This window comes from Sparus aurata, chromosome 4 (genome assembly GCF_900880675.1).
Source record: "Sparus aurata chromosome 4, fSpaAur1.1, whole genome shotgun sequence".
Lineage (NCBI taxonomy): Eukaryota > Metazoa > Chordata > Actinopteri > Spariformes > Sparidae > Sparus > Sparus aurata.
In genome coordinates, this window is record NC_044190.1 from 6584951 (window position 1) to 6603047 (window position 18097).

The window sequence follows — 18097 nt, forward strand, 5'->3', positions numbered from 1 at the left end:
AATATTGACTCTCTCTCGTTTCAAAACACACCTTCAAACCTTCATCCTGTCCTTCAGTCATGATCTTACACAAAGTTAGTGTTTTAGCTTTTATTGTTTCTGTTTGTTTGATTTTTCTGATGTTTTGATACACTGCTGTTTATTTCTATTGTATTAAAACAGGTATTGTAATGTGTCCCTGAGTGCTCTGAAAGGTGCCCATAAATCAAATCTTTCATTATAATTCAGTAACTAGAACGGTGTCCCGACAACACCACAGTGTGCGTCAGTACCTCCAGCAGCTCCGAGACGACGGGCAGCTCCTCTGGGTTACAGATGTCGATGGAGTCGTCCCTGTAGGTTTTCCTCTTGTAGCGGATGTTGCCCAGGTGAAGGATGGCCGACAGCAGGGAGAAGATCCTAAACAACAGGTCAGGAAGCGTTCACCACACATAAAAAGATACTGTGGAAGTGTAGCTGCAGTGAGTCTCAGTCTGTGGGCTCCTTCGTTTTTATGAAGATTTGATTAGAATAAAGTTTTGAAATGAGATTCACAACATGGTGGTGATGATGAAGTCTGAGCTGAAGGAGACGCTCAGGGATTTTACATTTTTTTCAACATCTTATATCATCACACACTCTTTGCATTTGTGTGTGTTTCACTCACTGTCTGCGCGTGGCAGGAAGAAAGCCCACCATCTCCATGGCCAGCTGAAGCCTCTCGAAGTCATGTTTCAGGTCTTCTCCCTCCACTGTGAAGCAGTCCTGCAGAACAGAGAGCAGCAACCAGGAGGGAGTTATCAGGCTGACTACAGCTGTTAACACACCAGCCCGGCAGCCAAACGGACTAATGACAGGCCACTATGAAGTTTAGAAGGACTTACTGAAAACTGTTGACACACACAGCGCCCAAATGTTTTTCTTGTTTACAGAGTGTTCAGCAAAGACGCTTGAAATAGTTTTGGAGTTTACTCTGCAGCCGAAACAAAGAGCAGCAGAGTGGCTCGAAGCACACAAGATGAAATGACTCATACTAAAATAAGCTATCATTAAGAAGCTCGGCGGTCTAACATAGCAGCAACACTCTGGTCTGATGTGCAGAGCGTCGAGTCGACTGCAGCATATGCAGGTTCTGCTCATGTAGTGGAAAAACTGGCCTGGCTTCCCTCTTTAAACCAATCCGCAGAAATTTGGCAAGCTGGCAGAAGAGCCGAGAAGAGCAGTAATTTAAGGGTTTTCCTGTGTTTGAGTGATGGATGGAGACACGGGAGGAGCCTGTTTTGATGCAATAACAGAAACTCACAGTCGCACATTATACACAAGAAAATATAGAAAACGTGAAGTTCTGATCTTACTGACGAGACAACGGACACTAGAATCATGACACAAAAGACAACACTGTCTCAATTAACAGAAATATTGTTTAGCAACCAAATGCTCATTAAAAGGAGTAAACTCGGGGATAAATCTGGATCTGGATCAGTTGTCCATGACAGAGGAAGAGCCTTTCTTGAGCTGGTAACACATCACGCTTTGATGTAACGGCATAACTACACAGCCTTCACTACATACACCCTCCGTAATGTGAGGTCTGCTCTGTGCTTTATGGGCCCATTCCACTATGGCTGCCATAATTATCACATACCGAGGCCTCAGAGAGCAAACACTCCAAACATGAGACTCACACTCACACCAACGTGCCTCCTTCTTGCCGCCCTCGCTCTCAGCTTTCTGCTCTATTAGTAACTCTGGTGTTACATTTCAATGGCGGGAAAGTATACATGTATTATGCTTTTAAAGTTTCCAGTGAAAACAATCTGTGAGTGTAGTAGAAAGGTGCTTGAGGAGTCCAGATGTGGCGAGGGAAACAAAGCAACATCAAAAAAAACATCAGGATCATTAAAATACATGAATCTGGAATCATTTTTCCTTTGCTGACATATTACAATGTAGTTGTTTTGCCTGCTAATCTAACTGAATCACTGCATATTGTGTCAGAGATTACATTAACTACATTCATCAACATCAGAGGTGTCTTATGACGATAGAAGGAACTCAATGAATTAATCAAGTACAATTCAAGAATCAACATGCACTGTTACATCAATGTATCAATAATCAGAAACCACAAAAAAAACCCAAAATCCCAACACAAATCACAAAGACTGTTTAATCATTGATCAGTCAATCCCAGCGTTCCTGCTGCAGAGAGACGCGCGTCTGAGAGGTGACGGCGTCGCTGTGTCAGCTCAGAGGTCTCATCATGTTGATGCCGATGTCTGTGACTCAAACTCACTCACAAGCACTTACATGTGCCCTGTGGCTGCAATGCATTATGGTCCATTCAGGCCAGATCTGTTGAATGACAGTTCTATAGAAGAACTCATTCTCTCTGAGGTTCAGATTTGATTCATCCTGACCTCAGGGAATCTACCAGTGATTTATCCTGTGGGTAAAACTCATTTGTCCTGTTTAGAGCTGCAACAATTAGTTATATAAATGCTTAGCTGATCCAAAGAAAATGTATCACCAACTATATTGATAACTGATTAATCATTTCAGTGCATTTTCAAGTAAAAATGTTGTGTTCTTGCTGGTTCCACCTTCTTAAACCTGAGGAGCTGCTGCTTTTCTTCATCATGTATGACAGTAAATGACGAATCTTTGGGTTTTGGCTGTTGGTTGGACAACAGAAGCTCTTTAAAGAAGTCACTTTGTGCTCTGGGAAACTGTGATGAGCAATTAAAAATCTATACATTTTTGACATTTTACAGATTTTTTTTTTTTTACAGTCAGCAGATGAATCGATAATTTGTTTCAATCCATTTTTTGTTGTGTTGTTGTAAATGTTGTTATCTGGGTCTGCGGTGGAGAGGAGGTGTTAGTTTTGTTTTATCATCAACATCATACACATAAAACTTGTATGTGTATGATGTTAGTAGGTTCACAATAAAAATAACAATACTAATGAAAGTAACTGTAAGTCGCAGCCCTTCTATAGTCTGACGTTGTGATGTGTCAATAATCTAAACACCAGCATTTACACACCCACACGTTAACGGTCTGTCGGACTTGGATGATTTGATTGTGTGTCTATCTTTGGTCTCGACGTGCAGTCTACGTAATGAACACTGAAGCATCGTGAGCAGCGCCTGATAAAATCCTCTGCTAGAATGTCAGATGATATCATTTAAATGACACGTGATGGCAGACTGCACTGACAGACAGCTCGTCTTCTGCACGGAGGCTTTCACTAGAAGACGCTGCACTGATGTCAATGATCAAGGAGTCACACACAGGTTACAGCAACACAGGCAGCTACAGTGGCCAGGATATGACCAGACATACCAACATAACTCAGAGCAGCAGCACAACAGGGTGAAGCAAAAACAAACACAGTCAAATAAACAGAACCCAAACCAAACCGGGAAATATCCAGAGAGCAACAACACGAGGAGCAGGGCGGAGGAGGAGGGCGGAGGAGGAGGGGAGGAGGAGGGGTGTGCAGGGAGAGTGAGGCTCGAGCTGCAGGTGCTCAGGTGACGGGAAATCTACTTGTTGCTGTTCTCCAACAGGTACAGACACACGGACAGTACAGACACAGCCGAGCACAGATACTGACCGGTTCACTGTCACAGTAACTGTCCCAGTGCGGCTGTCGGGTCGACTTTGTCATCTGGAAATGTTAAGGCAGAGTTTACAGGAGGGCGAGGTTACGGTTAGACAGCAGCACTCCACTCACACACGGTCACAGATTCATGTGCAACAAACAGATGGATGGACGTGCTGTTAAGACACAAGCAACGGTTCAACTGTTCATCACATACAGACAAATATCAAGGAGACGGACATAAGACGGACATGAGACAGACATTCAGAGACATTCAGACACCGATGAGAGACGAACGCACACACTCAACAATAAGCACATGTCATGATCAACACATCACGTCAGTACAGCAGGTCAGAAGGTTTGAACACACATGCACATTAAAGATTCAGAATGAATGATTGGGTTTGATTTACATTAAAGGTGACTATTTTTGAAAGCATACCAGAAGTGTTAATGATTGATTTCCTACAACCATGAGTGTTTTTACAGAGTGTTCCTGAGTCCATGTAGTGACATCCTTTATACGATCACGTGTTTCTCAAAGTGCTAAACCTCGCCTCTTCCCTGCTTTCAGTGATGCTACTTCCATATCCAATCATGATGCTCTCACCTGTTACCAATGAACCTGCTCACCTGTGGAATGTTCCAGACAGGTGTTTTTGGAGCCTTTCACAACTCTCCCAGTCTTTTGCTGCTTCTGTCCCAACTTGTCTGAAACATGTTGCTGCCATCAAATTAGATCTTTACAAAAATCGATGAAGCTAACTAGATAAAACAGATGTATGTTGTAGATGAAGGTAGAACCTCAACATCGACAGCCTGTCAGAGTATTCTAGTGTCAGGCTGTGGATTAAGTCCTAATGAGGCGAGGAAGTGTCTTTGTATTATTTGACTCTGATGAAGACATCATACTTCACACTGTACTGCTCAGGAGGTCTTCTGTCTCGCACGTTAAACTTACTTGAGATATTACATCCATCACATCGACAACCTCTGTTTCATGTTAAAGTTGCATTACGTAGTTTTCATTTTAACTTGAAGAGAAAAATCTTCATTGGCTGATTATTTTTTATGCCTCAAGACACCAAATAATTAAACTGTCTTTGTTTCATGACTGAATGAACAAACTGACCCCAAAGGATAACACAGTTTATACTTTGTTTATATGTGGCGGACCCTGCCACCTCTCTAGCTTCAAACTGTGTTCTGGGACCTTATTTTCCTCTGAGAACAGCTGGCTATGGAAGAAAAACCAACATATTTTTGAGTTTGTATTATTACCTCATTAATATTGTAAATATTAAAATGTCTTCTCCAAAACTACAAAGTGTCCCTTTAAAGTAGCTATTGCATTTTATGGTGTTCTAGTTTTCAAGCAGGAACATTTTTTAAAACATCCTCCAAGATCGTTTTTACAGAATATCCTATAACTCGTTTAGGCCTTTTAGAAGAATCAGTCAGTGTGTCCTTGTAAAATAAAGCTGTAACTCTTCACTGTAATTCATCAAAGAAGACTTAAAGTTTCTGCAAGTCATTTTGATGCAGTAGTTAAATGAACCAATCAAGATATCAACCATAAAACTCTTAAAAGGCTTGTGTTGACGAGTTAAATTAAATGTGTGGTTACTGGGCTGGTTAAAGGATGCAGACCCACAGGTGTGGCAGGACGAGTTATGAATAAGAAACAAGGCGTGAAAAATGAAGGAGTGTTAAAAAGAGACAAACCACGACTGCAGCGTGTTTACAGCCTGTAAACAACTCATCCTGAATGAGTGGCGGAGAAACCCATGCAGAGCTCACAGAGATATTTTTATGTAAACTCCACAGAGGAGACCGAAGGGAACTAGGAAACAAGAGGGGGTGCAGCGTTCAGGAATGTGTGTATGTTTTTATGTATGCTTGTTTGTTAGTATGTGCACATCGGCGGCCGAGAGGAATGGAAGGAATTCCCTGCTCGCTTCTGCGTAGGTGGAGGGATTTGGAGGAGGGAGCAGGTCACTGGTTGTCTTGGCGTGACTGTCAAAGCTCAGAGGAGGAGACGCAACAAGTTTCACACAACATCCACATTCCATACGCTTCACACGCGTGTGTGTGTGTGAGTTTATTGTGTCTTTGTTTCATGGCTATGAGAAACCTGTTCTCATTGTGGTCCACACGAGCAACAGATGAAGTGACATATGCTGCTTTTGTCTTCGTCTCTGTTGTTGTGTGTTGGTCGGCGGTGTTTCAGCGGTGATGATGTGTGAGTGCTTCTGTCAAAGGTTAATGAAGGAAACCAACAAACAAATAAACACAAAAAACACAAACTGATAGAGAGAGAGACAGAGAGAGAGACAGAGGTGTTGACAGCGACCAACAGTGGAATGTGTTTCCTTTGTGTCCTGAGTTCTCTCCTTCCTGTCCTGTCTGCAGACACATGAGGTGACTGTACTCGGCCAGCTGGGGTCAAAGGACTGGAAGATGACACCAGTACAGAGACACACAAACATACTGTACACAACACAACACCACACATACACATAAAACCAAACACAGCACAACACATGACGCGACGCTCAAAGATGCAAACAAATTGACAACAAGATAAAAGCAGGTTCTGTCTGTGTGTGACTGTGAAGACCCCACCTGACTGAGGTAATGATATTCTTCAGGCTTCTTGAGGTGAAAGGCTTTCCTCTCTTCTTCACTCGCTCCTGCCAGCAGGTAGTAAAACACATGGTAGTTCCTACAAATGAGAAAAGAAAAGAACATGTTATATTTAAATTCAAAGGAAATTAAAAGCGTTACGGTTAACTATTCAAAATGTCTTCTTTGGTGTTTTTAAATGACAGTATAATCTATCTAGGACAAAATAAGTTCCTCTTGAAATGGAGAACGAGATGATGGTTAGCAGAACCAGGAGGAATTTAACACAATAACAACCCTAAAAAGACTCAATGCATCGAAATGTGTGATCACTTTAGCATGACGTCAGTAAGCGCCTTAACTCATAGCATGTTAGCTTAAACTCATGTCAGCATCAAACTCACAGCTAGCAAAATAGCATGCTACATAGTAGTTACACAGTAAATTTGGGTTGAAGTGTTTACCGTATTGGCTTGTTAGTTACTGAGCTAAATACTAAAGAATAATAATAATTAGAATAAAGTTAAGACATGTCAGACCTCATGTAGGCTAATATCTTGCATGGTATTATGCAAATAGTGAGCTTAGTAACATGCTAACATTTTGCATATATTCACTTAACAAGTAGCTAAATGGTAGCATGTTAGAATGTCAGCAGGGTAATGTTAGCATGTTAGCATGCAATGTTAGTATTAATTTTGTCAAGAAAAAGAGAATGAACAGTGAGACTGCAGTCATTCATTTACCAGATATACTGTCATTAATAAAAAAGTGTTTGACAAATAGAAACTTGGTGCTAAATGAAATGTCAGAGAGTGTAAATGTCTCTGCTACAATCAAACTGTCCAATGTTAGTCCAGATATTACTCCCCACACCAGTTTGCTTCACTAATCCTCTGGAGCCACGTAACTGAACAACACCTAAAGAGAAAACTAGAAAAAAGGATCGTGACAGCTCAGTTTGTGTGTCTAGGGGTCAAAAGCGTGCAGCAGCGTTGCGACCATGGTTCTCTTGGTACACACACACACACACACACACACACACACACCTGGGCCTGGAGTCAGCAATCCGTCTCAATAAGAGGTGGCTATGGCCGGGGCCCCACAGTGAGCCCCCCTTGGTGAGGTTAACCCTTCACCACGCCGTCCAGCCAGTCCAGCACATTAGTGTCAGTCCCAATTAGAGCTCAATTCACTTCATGACCCAAACAACAGGCTTTCTGAGTTAAGTTCACTCAGATGTACTCCATTTAATCTATACTTTGTACTAGAATTAATATATACCTTACCTTTTACCTTATACTTTACTGATACCGAGTTAAGTTTTAACTTCAGATGTCATGTAAGAACTAATTCAACGGACCAGATTGTGTTGCAATTGTGTTTGTTTACATGCTTTCCATGTCTGGATGTGGAACCACCCTTGTTTATATCAATGTGGACACAATAGATTACAAGTAAAGTAAATTCAAATAAATGCACTCACATAAGTTGTGCTAAACAAATGAGTTGTGTGTGAATGTGAGGGAGATCTCAGTCAACATCTGATAGTTGTCAATTTTTTAGTAATTGTTTACCATTTCTCAGAAGTGAAGCGGTTTCAAAGTGTCACTTCCTGCTTAACAAACCCATCTAAGATCTGAAGTTATGTTTACGATCCGTGCTCACCGCTCATTGTGCTCCTGGTAGACCAGCCTCGACTTCTCCAGGAGGTATTTCTCAACATACGCTCTGAAAAACAGGACAATAAAATGATTAACTTGAAATCCTGATCTTTTTTAACGAAAACACAAAGCATTTGTTTCTGGTCTCTCACCCTCTCACGGTGCCGCTCTCTTGGTAGTTCACCTGGATGAATTTGCCAAAGCGACTGGAGTTGTTGTTGTGGGCCGTCTTCGCGTTTCCAAATGCCTGAAGGGGAAGACGAGAAGACGTGGTGAGATTAGAAACAAACACCCGCTGAGAAAAACAAGGTGAAGGCCACACAGTATATATCACACACGCAGGTGAATGATGGCAGACATTTTTTAGGTCAAGTTCTGAGTGGACTCGAGGTGTGGATTATTTGTTTGTGGGTCAAGCACACAGAGACTTTGGCCTCGTGCCAGACATTGTCCTGAAACACTGTCAGCCGGGACGGCGCGGCGCAAGCTTTTCCTCTTACATAGTTTCAAACAGCATCGGTCCGAGACAGATTAATAACATGGTTTTAGGATCTATTTAAGTCAGAGTCAGACAAATTGCCAGAGCGAGGATGAAGGGGCCGGGGCCAGCAGGCCTGATGGAAAAAAAGCTCCTCAGTGAGTAATGGGATCCATGTGGCCGTGTGGAACATGTGTAGTGGTTGTGCTTTAATAAGACGGTCCAGTACTTCCCCTCGCAGCTCTGTTTATGTTGTATGGCTGCCTGGAGGGGAAGTCGTTTTTTGCCCTATATAAACCCTGCAGTTATTTGTAGCTCCGCCACAAGTAAACAAATTCCTCACTGAATCACTCAGAGCTGTCCCGAGCCCTGCGCCTGTGGATGGGAATACACCTCCCTGACACCACCCGGCACCAACACCACTAACCTGCACGCATTCTAGGAAAAGACTAATGCCAAGCTAATAGGCAACATGACAGAGCGTCAGGCTGATGCACACATTTGCAGCCGGAACTGTAAAGAGTCAATGAGGTCATCTGTCGCTTGTGCTTTCTTTCAGAGAGCCACGATTGGCTCTTTGCTGCAATGCAACACAGAAGAAACAATTCAGAAGTTTGGTTCTCTTCTCCAGCCACAAGTCGAAGCTTCACAAGACAAAGCACAAGTGTGATCAAATAGGACTGACGATATCATTATTATTGTTGCTATTATTGTCAAAGTATGGAATGACAATTGTTTCCATCTGAGCTGAATTTGTGTGTTTTTGCACATCTAATATTCCTTCCGATAAGATATTTTTGGAATAAGATGCTTTCTGGAATCAGGGACGAGGAGAAACCAGGACTCAGACTGGCTCAAAGGACTGGATCACAGCAGCGACTCGGCTTTCATTTATGACTCATCAGGCTGAACAAATCATTAAAACGGGCAGAGGCTGTGGAAAAACATATTCAGCTCTGCTGTCTGGACAAAGAAAGAGCACTCGAGGTCAAAGCGAGGAACGGTGACGATATCACTCCACATCCAGAAGTGTAGGTTTGAAAATGTGACGCCTGATTCACTGGACATTCTCAGAGGAGCTGGTATTCTGCTCACCGGCCCGTCCGTCTCTGAACTGGATAACCTGCCTGGTTCAGGAACTACAGGTCAGACAAGGACAGACGGCCGTCAGTCAGTAGTGAAACTTCCTGAACAGACAGCCAATAAAAAACAAGTGCTGAAACCTTCATGACAACAGTGTGAGGAACTCGGGTCAGACGGGTCAGATATTGGACCTTTCAGTGCTTTTTATGAAACGGCCTGACATTCAACATTTAGTGTTGGGCCAGCAGGAAGCAGGATGTGGAACAACTCAAATACTGAGAGCTGATTTATGTCCGTGTGCTCATCCGCCTGCTCTGTGTAAAAAAGATGCACAGTTATAGACGAGACATCTTTACAGCCGACAGTTTGTACTCTTCAAACTTGGCTCACTCGATATCAACGGCAGTAAAACAGAAATGTCACCGCAGACGTAACGATCACTGAGCCCTGCAGCAGACAGAGTTTCTTACATGCAAGAGATATTACAGCATATTATTCATGAATATCAGATAATGTCATCTTTTCAGGTCTTAGAAAAAGATATGGCCGTCTGTCTTCACAACATCAGACACATCAAACTTGCTAAAAAGCAACAGAGAAACCTTCAGTCACACGTTAATGGACAGAAGCATCAAACCATCAGAAACAAATCAGATTCTTTTCACCCAAACTGACCTCAAACTGAGCTGAATGCAGAGCAGAACCAAGACAACTTGTTCTCAACCGAGAAACATTATTTTCCTGCACTCTTGCTCTTTCCACCGACGCAAACAACCCACAACAATGCAAATTTGTTCGAGCCTCCTCGCTCCGATGGGAGTTGTCAAAAGTTATTCTGGGAAATCTAAGTGACTAACCTCAGCTCAAGTAGACGGAGCAGACGGAGGTAAAATGAGAAGAGTGGAAGGATATCGGAGGGAGGATCTTTTCCCAAAGACTCAAAATGGACACCACAGCTCCAACTGTTTGTACAGACATGATTCGCACCACTTCAGTCACTCCAGCAGGTCAACAACATTATTCTTGGCTCCAGACCACAGACTGAGCCAAAGGCAGACCAATGACGGACTTGAGATGGTGCCAGTGTGTTCTGGGTGTAATGTGTCTGTCTGCAGGCTCGGTCAGAGTCGCAGAGACGGGCCAGACGCCACCGGGCTGATGTGATGTTTTTATAAGTGAAGAGCTCCGACCGTCCTCGAGTCAACAACCGTAAAACATCTGAATTATGTCGTCACTGTGAGAAACACTTTAATTAGACGTCTGACAGTTGTGGCTGTCACAATGATACACTTTAGTTCTGCAGGACGGTGAACTCTGGGAACATATTGATCCAAAACAAGTGATAGTTTATCAAAGTAGAAGGTAATTAATTCAATAGCTGATGACTAACTGATTAATCTTTGACGTCTAAGCAAAGTGAAGCTTCATGTACACCTCCCGTTATGTAAGGCTTCACAGATGAGCCGCCTCATTTTAAACCTGCACACATTACCAGAAAATAAAATAAATACAGGACGTCACAGAGAGTCTCACACCAGAGGAGACAGCGCAGCCGCTCACGTGATTCACATGGAGACAACTCGGCGTAGTAACACTATCACTTCACAGTGAGAAATAAATACTGATGTAATAGCAATAACGGCCATCCAGATTTTGAATCCCAGGCATCAAATATGTTGGATCAGTACACCCCTGACATGAACAAATAATCTGGATGGACAGAGCTCTCTGCCCAGATTCTCCGCTGATTGCTGGGAGGACCAACCAGGGTTACATCAGCCCGATGCTGCTGCAGTCTGAACCCGGCTTAAATGTATCTGAAGAATTCAGAATGAGACTAAAAAGTCTACTTTCTAAAAAATTCAATGCATTAATGTTTGCATCAGGAACACTTGGTGTACAGAGTCACACAAGTGCAATATGAAACAGAAGGTTCTCCACCAGGAAATCAATTAGACCTCCAGCGCCGCCTCACAAAGAGGCAATCAGTTCAGATTCTATTAATGCTTCTGTCTGAGGCAAGGTAATTAGGTCCTTGTCTAAGAGAGGAGAGGAGAGGAGAGGAGAGGAGAGGAGCAGAGAGGAGAGGAGAGGAGAGGAGAGGAGCAGAGAGGAGAGGAGAGGAGAGGAGAGGAGAGGAGAGGAGAGGAGAGGAGAGGAGAGGAGAGGAGCAGAGAGGAGAGGAGAGGAGCAGAGAGGAGGAGGGAGGAGAGGAGAGGAGAGGAGCAGAGAGGAGAGAGGAGAGGAGAGGAGAGGAGAGGAGAGGAAAGGAGCAGAGAGGAGAGGAGAGGAGCAGAGAGGAGGAGAGAGGAGAGGAGAGGAGCAGAGAGGAGAGGAGAGGAGAGGAGCAGAGAGGAGGAGAGAGGAGAGGAGAGGAGCAGAGAGGAGCAGAGAGGAGAGGAGAGGAGAGGAGCAGAGAGGAGAGGAGAGGAGAGGAGCAGAGAGGAGAGGAGAGGAGAGGAGAGGAGCAGAAGTGTTTGGGAGTGTTAGCGGATGCAGAGGTCACTCAGCCCTAAGATAGAATTCAGACAAAAGGCTTCTTGACTGAACTCACAGAGGAGATCATCTTTAGTGAGTCATTAACTGCTGAGGGTTACAAATGAATTTCCACACCGGGTTGTGTTTAGAGGTCACGTGACCTCGTGGTCTCACACTGCACACAGAATCGCTTTGTATGAATTTCCAAGTAACTTCAGTGAAATGGGCCGTGAGATAAAAACAGCATTCTTCTGAGTCACTGACTGCAAATTGATTTAGGAAAGTGTCACCACATTTTTAACATTCCTCCTCTGACAGTAGCTGCGGAGATCCGTGTGATCCAAGAAGCATTGCTCATTTAACCTTTGTAGATTCATATCCTTTCCCGAGCCCATTACCAGACCGACTCATCCACCACAGACATGTGGACAGGATGTCAACAATGAAAGAAAGAGTGACTCGGACCCACATGCATCACGGTCGTGTCGCGACGTGTGTGGGCAGATAACATTCTCCAGAGGCTAATTCGTAGCCGTACCCACTGTAATCTCACACCTCAGGTCCTGCCGGCCGGAGTGGACTGTGGTCACTGTGGTTGAGTAATCATAGGGGGGGATTCTGCCGTCACGGTTCCCAGCTGAGTGAGTACGGTGGGATGTGGGTTCTGGCAGCGGCTGCTTCTGTCAGAACAGGGCGTTTACATAGAGTCTGAGGCAGGAAGTGCACAGGTTTAACTGTCAGGGTGAAACATTTAGGAGGCTTTTCCCCTCAATGCTGAAGGAGCAATAAACATACGTGAGACTGTTTTGATTTTACACTTGATATATCCTCAAAACACTTCGTTAAAGTTCTGTGAGGCAATATGGTGATTTGAGCTAAATGCTAACATCAGCATCCAAAAATTAGAGCTGCAACAAGAAGTTGATTAAAGGATTGGTCAATCGAAAGGAAATTCAAACATTTGCTGGTTGCAGCTTCTTAAATTTAAGGACTTGAAGCTACTCTTTGTCATGTATGATAATAAATGAACAATAGTTGGGTTTTGGACTGTTTGTAGACGTCACTTTGAGCTCTGGGAAATAACAGTGATGAGCAACTTGGTGCGTCCAGACTAATCTCTTCAGACCAATATCTGAGCATGAATGCAGAATGCAGATCAATTTTTAATAATAATAACAACTACGTAGTATCAAGATGATTTTCCCCTAGCAACCCGGGGCTGAGTCAGCAAGGACCGCTTACCAAGCAGATGGCAGTTAACTACATCCAGCAGTTGGCGCTTACTTAAACAGCAAAGCTAACCATGTCTGTCTACAACCAAACTCCACGAATCTCCTCGGTACACCAACTGAACTCAGTTGTTCTATTCTAGCTGTAGCATCTGTTAGCAGTTTGTTAGTTAGTCGTTACTTTAGCGATGAGTAAAGCTGTCGGACCAGAGCAGCTCGAGGGCAGCGGAGAAGAAACTGGAAAATATTTCTGCCTAAAACATGAACCAGTTTCATCCACATGACTGAATGACTTTGTGTTCCTGTACAGTGATCCACACTCCTCTGGTGCCTTCCTTTTTTTTTTTATACATCCCTGGTATAAAATAAAGAAAGTGTGTGTTGGACAAATAATTAAGTTACGCCTTCAAGTGCATCATTGCTGATGATTTTCCAGGAAGTTACAAACTCCTAAAATACCAATAAAATGGCCTTTTTACCATCAATTTTTGAGCCTGATACTGGTGTGTAGGTGAGATATGGAGCCAGACACGTGATAAAAACACTCGAACAACACTTTTTAAATCATGGGAACTTAAAGTAAAAAGACATTATGATTGTGATAGGACTGACGATGAGTTGAAAAGAATAGCTTTGAATAACAATCTTCATTGAAATCATGATGACGTGACATTCATCGGGGCCTGTGTGAACCATGTGATTCTAATAATATGTGGACTGATTGATTGTGCAGCTGACAAACATGTGAGAGAAAGGAAAACAAGAAAACCTAATTCAAAGCTGCACCTTTGATCAGCACAGCAGCTGACTGAAGTATTTGGCCCAATCAGAAAGTCCTCCTGAGTCCATCAGAAGGAAGTGAACATTAGTCACAGAGACGAGATGAAAGCCGGTCCTAATAGAAAAATAATCAGGGATCTCCAGGACTGCTCGGCTTCAGTATCAGAGACATCGCTCAAACAACATAAACCTCTCTGAATTACAGAACATGATGAGCGGAGCCACATTCCTGAGTCACAAAGGCCCCTCAGACTGAAGCAAATCAAAAACTTTCAAAACCTTGAAATTAGTGAATTCATTTCCCATGCTGTTTGACAAATTATAGACGTGTATGTGAATCCTGGAGGAGGACAGATTTCTTCTCCTCCGGGTGTGTGAGGACTCCATCATGGTACTGTGTTTGAAAAGTGAGCGATACTAACCAGGAAATTGTGAGGACGAACCATTAGACTGTTGGATCTGTGAATGAATCTCTTCCCATGTTCACTGATAACGATCTGAAGGCAGAGACAGACTTCAGAAAAGATGATGTTAACATCTGCATTAATAACTGTTAGCAGCAGTGTGATGGTGACACTGTTTCGCGTTTATGATTTTAAACTACTAGTTTAACTACATCACATTCAGTGATGGATGCAACTCAAGACATTTACTTCATTTGACTACATTTAGTTCTGTACTTAAGTTCAGTTTTGAGGTTCTTGTATAAATTTTGCACTACAATTCTGTTAAAATGTTAGTTACGAGCTACTGTCAAGGTTGTCTGTATCGGAGCCAAAACAGAGTATTGAATATAATCATTAAAAAAAAAGGATTTCAATAATCAGAAAATGATGAGAATTAGATTCAATAATTGGCAAAGCTGAAAATCAGTCAACCCATATTATAAAGTATCTACATACATGCAAATACATGTTTAATCTACTTACTCTTTAATCAAGTATTATATTATATAGCACTTAAAGACTTTTACGCGAGTACTACTGGTACGGGTGACTTTCACTTTCACATCTTGATTTGTATTATATCTTGTTAGGACTAGAGATCACATGTGCGATGTGAATTTGAGCATTTGTTTCCAGAGTAGTTTGAACTATTTCTTCTAAGAGACTTTAGTTAAAGGAGCTGCATGTAACAGTTGCAGCAGCTAACATGTATTAAAGCTTTTTTTTATTGGCCATGTGTGAGCGGACTGTAACGTGATGTGAAAAGCGAGACCTTCCTGGTTCCTCTCGGTTGTCTGTGAAAGCCTGTGGACGATCTGCTGAAGTTGTTTCATGCTGCTGGATTCTCACAGTACGCAGGAAGTGACTTTATGCACGTTAACCAGTCTCAGACACTCTCCACTCTAGCTAACATTGGTCTGAAACGGTGTCCGATAACATAAACTAACATCCGGCTTCCATCACAACACAGAGCCCCTTTAACCAAACTTTAACTCTAACAGTAGTTGAGCTTCTTCCTGTATGGATTAACTGGTAACTATGATTTCACAGTAGCTTCCTCAGCACTGACTGCTGAGGACCAGAGAACCAGACCAGAGTCTCATCATCTAAAATGTCAGGAACAGAGCAGAGAGCACTTTCCAGGAACACAGACAGACGCTTTATTTGTTGTGAGAGTTAAGTGAAGGATTTAGCAAAGAATTCACGAGCCCAGGGGAAGGAAAATGTTCTCAACGTGCTGCGAAACACAGCGACTCCTGAACAAGGCTGGAGCTGACCCGAGGGCCAGGAAACACAAGTTAGATTATAAATAATGACTGAGCCATCATCAGACTGCGTTTTTTCATTTACACAAACTGTCCTAGATGTCACACGGAGGTCAGGACTGAGGGACTGCAGTCAGACCTGATCCGCCTGCTGGACAACGCTTGATGAACTGCTGCTGATGGTCCAGAACGACTCCCTGCAGAGCTTGTGGGTGGCCGCATGTTTACTTGTTTTCCTCAGCAGTGAGTCAGCACTGCAAGCTGCTCACTCACTCCTTATCTGAAATAAAGATGTGTCTGTGTGTGTGTGTGTGTGTGTGTGTATGGCCACCCTCTGGCGTCTGAGCCCAGCTTTATTTGTGTTTCATCTGATTTCACTCTCACGTTCTCTCACACATCACAGACACCAGCAGACAAACAAACACAGCAGATATTACTGACGACGGCATCTCATCTGTTTTGTGACAACAACAAACTGCCGTCCTGACATCTTTATATTAGTGCAGTTTGGCTTCAGGGTCACACACTATGAAGCACACATGAGATCATTAATACGAACATGCCCGTGGTGGACAGTTCAACGCGGACGGAGGGCAGAACAAAAATATAACAAAAGATCAACTGTACTGAAAACTAAACAGGAAGAGTGTGAGACAGAGAGCAGACACACGCCTCAGAGATCCACTTATTCAAGACAGTGACAGAAATCTATTCATTTCAACACATCAATGCATCCATACACTGATGGAATGCACATCTGTCTGCACAAAATCAGTGTCAGGAAGCATTATGGGCACACGGCAGCATGGGGTGGCTGTGGCTCAGGGGTAGAGCCAGTGTCCTGTTATCGGAAGGTCACTGATTTGATTCCCCTGGTCTGCATGTCAAAGTGTCCTTGGGCAAGATCTGATTTGCTGGTGGGCACTTTGGATAGCAGCCACCAACACCAGTATGAATGTATGTATGAATTACTGTATGTCACTTTGGACAAAAGCGTCTGATATATGATTTAAATGTAAATGTAAGCAAGGTGTACTACAAATCTTTGCTGTCAGATGTGAAAAAGGAAGCTGTGGTTATGAAATCATCTCAACAGTGATGAAGGTTTATTAAAGAGAAAGTCACAGATTAACTCTTACTGCTGCTCTCCGCTCTGACTCAGTCTGTAGTGGTGTGCAGACATCAGGCTCAGCTAAATTGAAGGTTAGTCCTCTTTAACTTCCCATCGGCACTGAATTCCCCCCCTGCCGGCATGAACGCACACACACACACACACACACACACACACACACACACACACACAGATCTGCGGGTGTAGTGTAAACTGAGGGAGAATTAAAAGTCACACGTGTGTGTGTGTGAGTGCTGTAAAACTCAGCTAAAATTAGAGATGTTGATGACTGGGCTCAGCTGTACGTGTGGCCACAAGCAGGGAGGTGACATTTCAACACAACTGGAAACTGAAATGGGAAATAGAGAAACCCACTGGGCCTCTTTCAGTCCCTGGAGCTCAGGGCCCCGAGGAACTATTGTCAGGAAATACACGTTAATACATTTACAGAGAAGAAGAGGTTTGACAGATATACTGACAGGAGTTTCTATTGTTTTCTTACAGAGCCACAAATGGATATCATCTCACCATATGCATTCTGCAAACAGCTGTTAAAAAAGAAAGATACTATTCAAAATATGTTGGTTCTTTCTGTCTCACACTTTCAAAGCCAGTTCATGAGCTTGTCAGATCCAGGTCTTTGGATCATACCACTTCCGTCCACAGGGGCCGCCCCGATAAACAACAAGTGAAAGTTCCTTGTAGCTGCTTTAAATTAAACCACAACCCTCCAACAGAAGTCATATAATCATTGTACTGTGTTTTAAAATTCAAGCAGAATTCTAAATATTTGCAGACGCAATTTTCTTTTAAGGTAAGATTTAGAGATGAGGCTCAAAGCAGGTCAAGCTCAGGTAAGATCACAGGTGCTGCACCTGCTGCTTGTCTGGGAACCGTCTTTTACATGGACAGAGGATCAAATACTTTGGGCCATTACAAGGAGAAAAGATCAGAACATTACAACGATATAAGGTGGCTCTCTTCTTTCTCTATTCTTCTACAGAAGTTAAACCACATTCTTCTTCTTCAGTGTAATGAGAAGACTGAACTCTTCGTCCTGAGTTGTGTGGTAACTATTTGTAGCAGAGGCCACAGCTGCCTCTCAGGATTTATTTCAAACATTGTCAAGATGCCTTTGACGCAATGTCACATCTCACACTGGTACACAGTGTTGGCTCTGTTCTTCACTCGTTCACCTCATTATTCCTGCTCTTTCTGCCATGTGACAATTTCAAAGAAAAAAAACTTTTCCTAAGCTGAACTCTTGACCCAACGTTACATAAGAGTGCTCAGCCTCTACAGTGTGACAAAGGGGTTAATGTGGTCCAAAGACGGCAGAACCAGAG

At 43.1% G+C, this 18097-nt stretch overlaps 1 protein-coding gene across 14 annotated transcripts in view; it reads right to left on the reverse strand.

Moving 5' to 3' along the window:
- The window catches only part of myo9aa (myosin IXAa), a 110471-nt gene that overhangs the window by 44140 nt on the left and 48234 nt on the right, over positions 1–18097 (reverse strand). For 13 of the 14 annotated variants that reach the window (XM_030413697.1, XM_030413699.1, XM_030413690.1 and 10 more), the window contains exons 3-8: positions 8034–8128; positions 7886–7948; positions 6218–6317; positions 3602–3655; positions 647–744; positions 273–399 (exon numbers count right to left, since the gene is read on the reverse strand). In XM_030413697.1, coding sequence (XP_030269557.1) covers positions 273–399; positions 647–744; positions 3602–3655; positions 6218–6317; positions 7886–7948; positions 8034–8128 — 537 coding nt within the window. The remainder of the gene's footprint in view (positions 1–272; positions 400–646; positions 745–3601; positions 3656–6217; positions 6318–7885; positions 7949–8033; positions 8129–18097) is intronic. The other variant, XM_030413693.1, reaches the window with a different exon arrangement.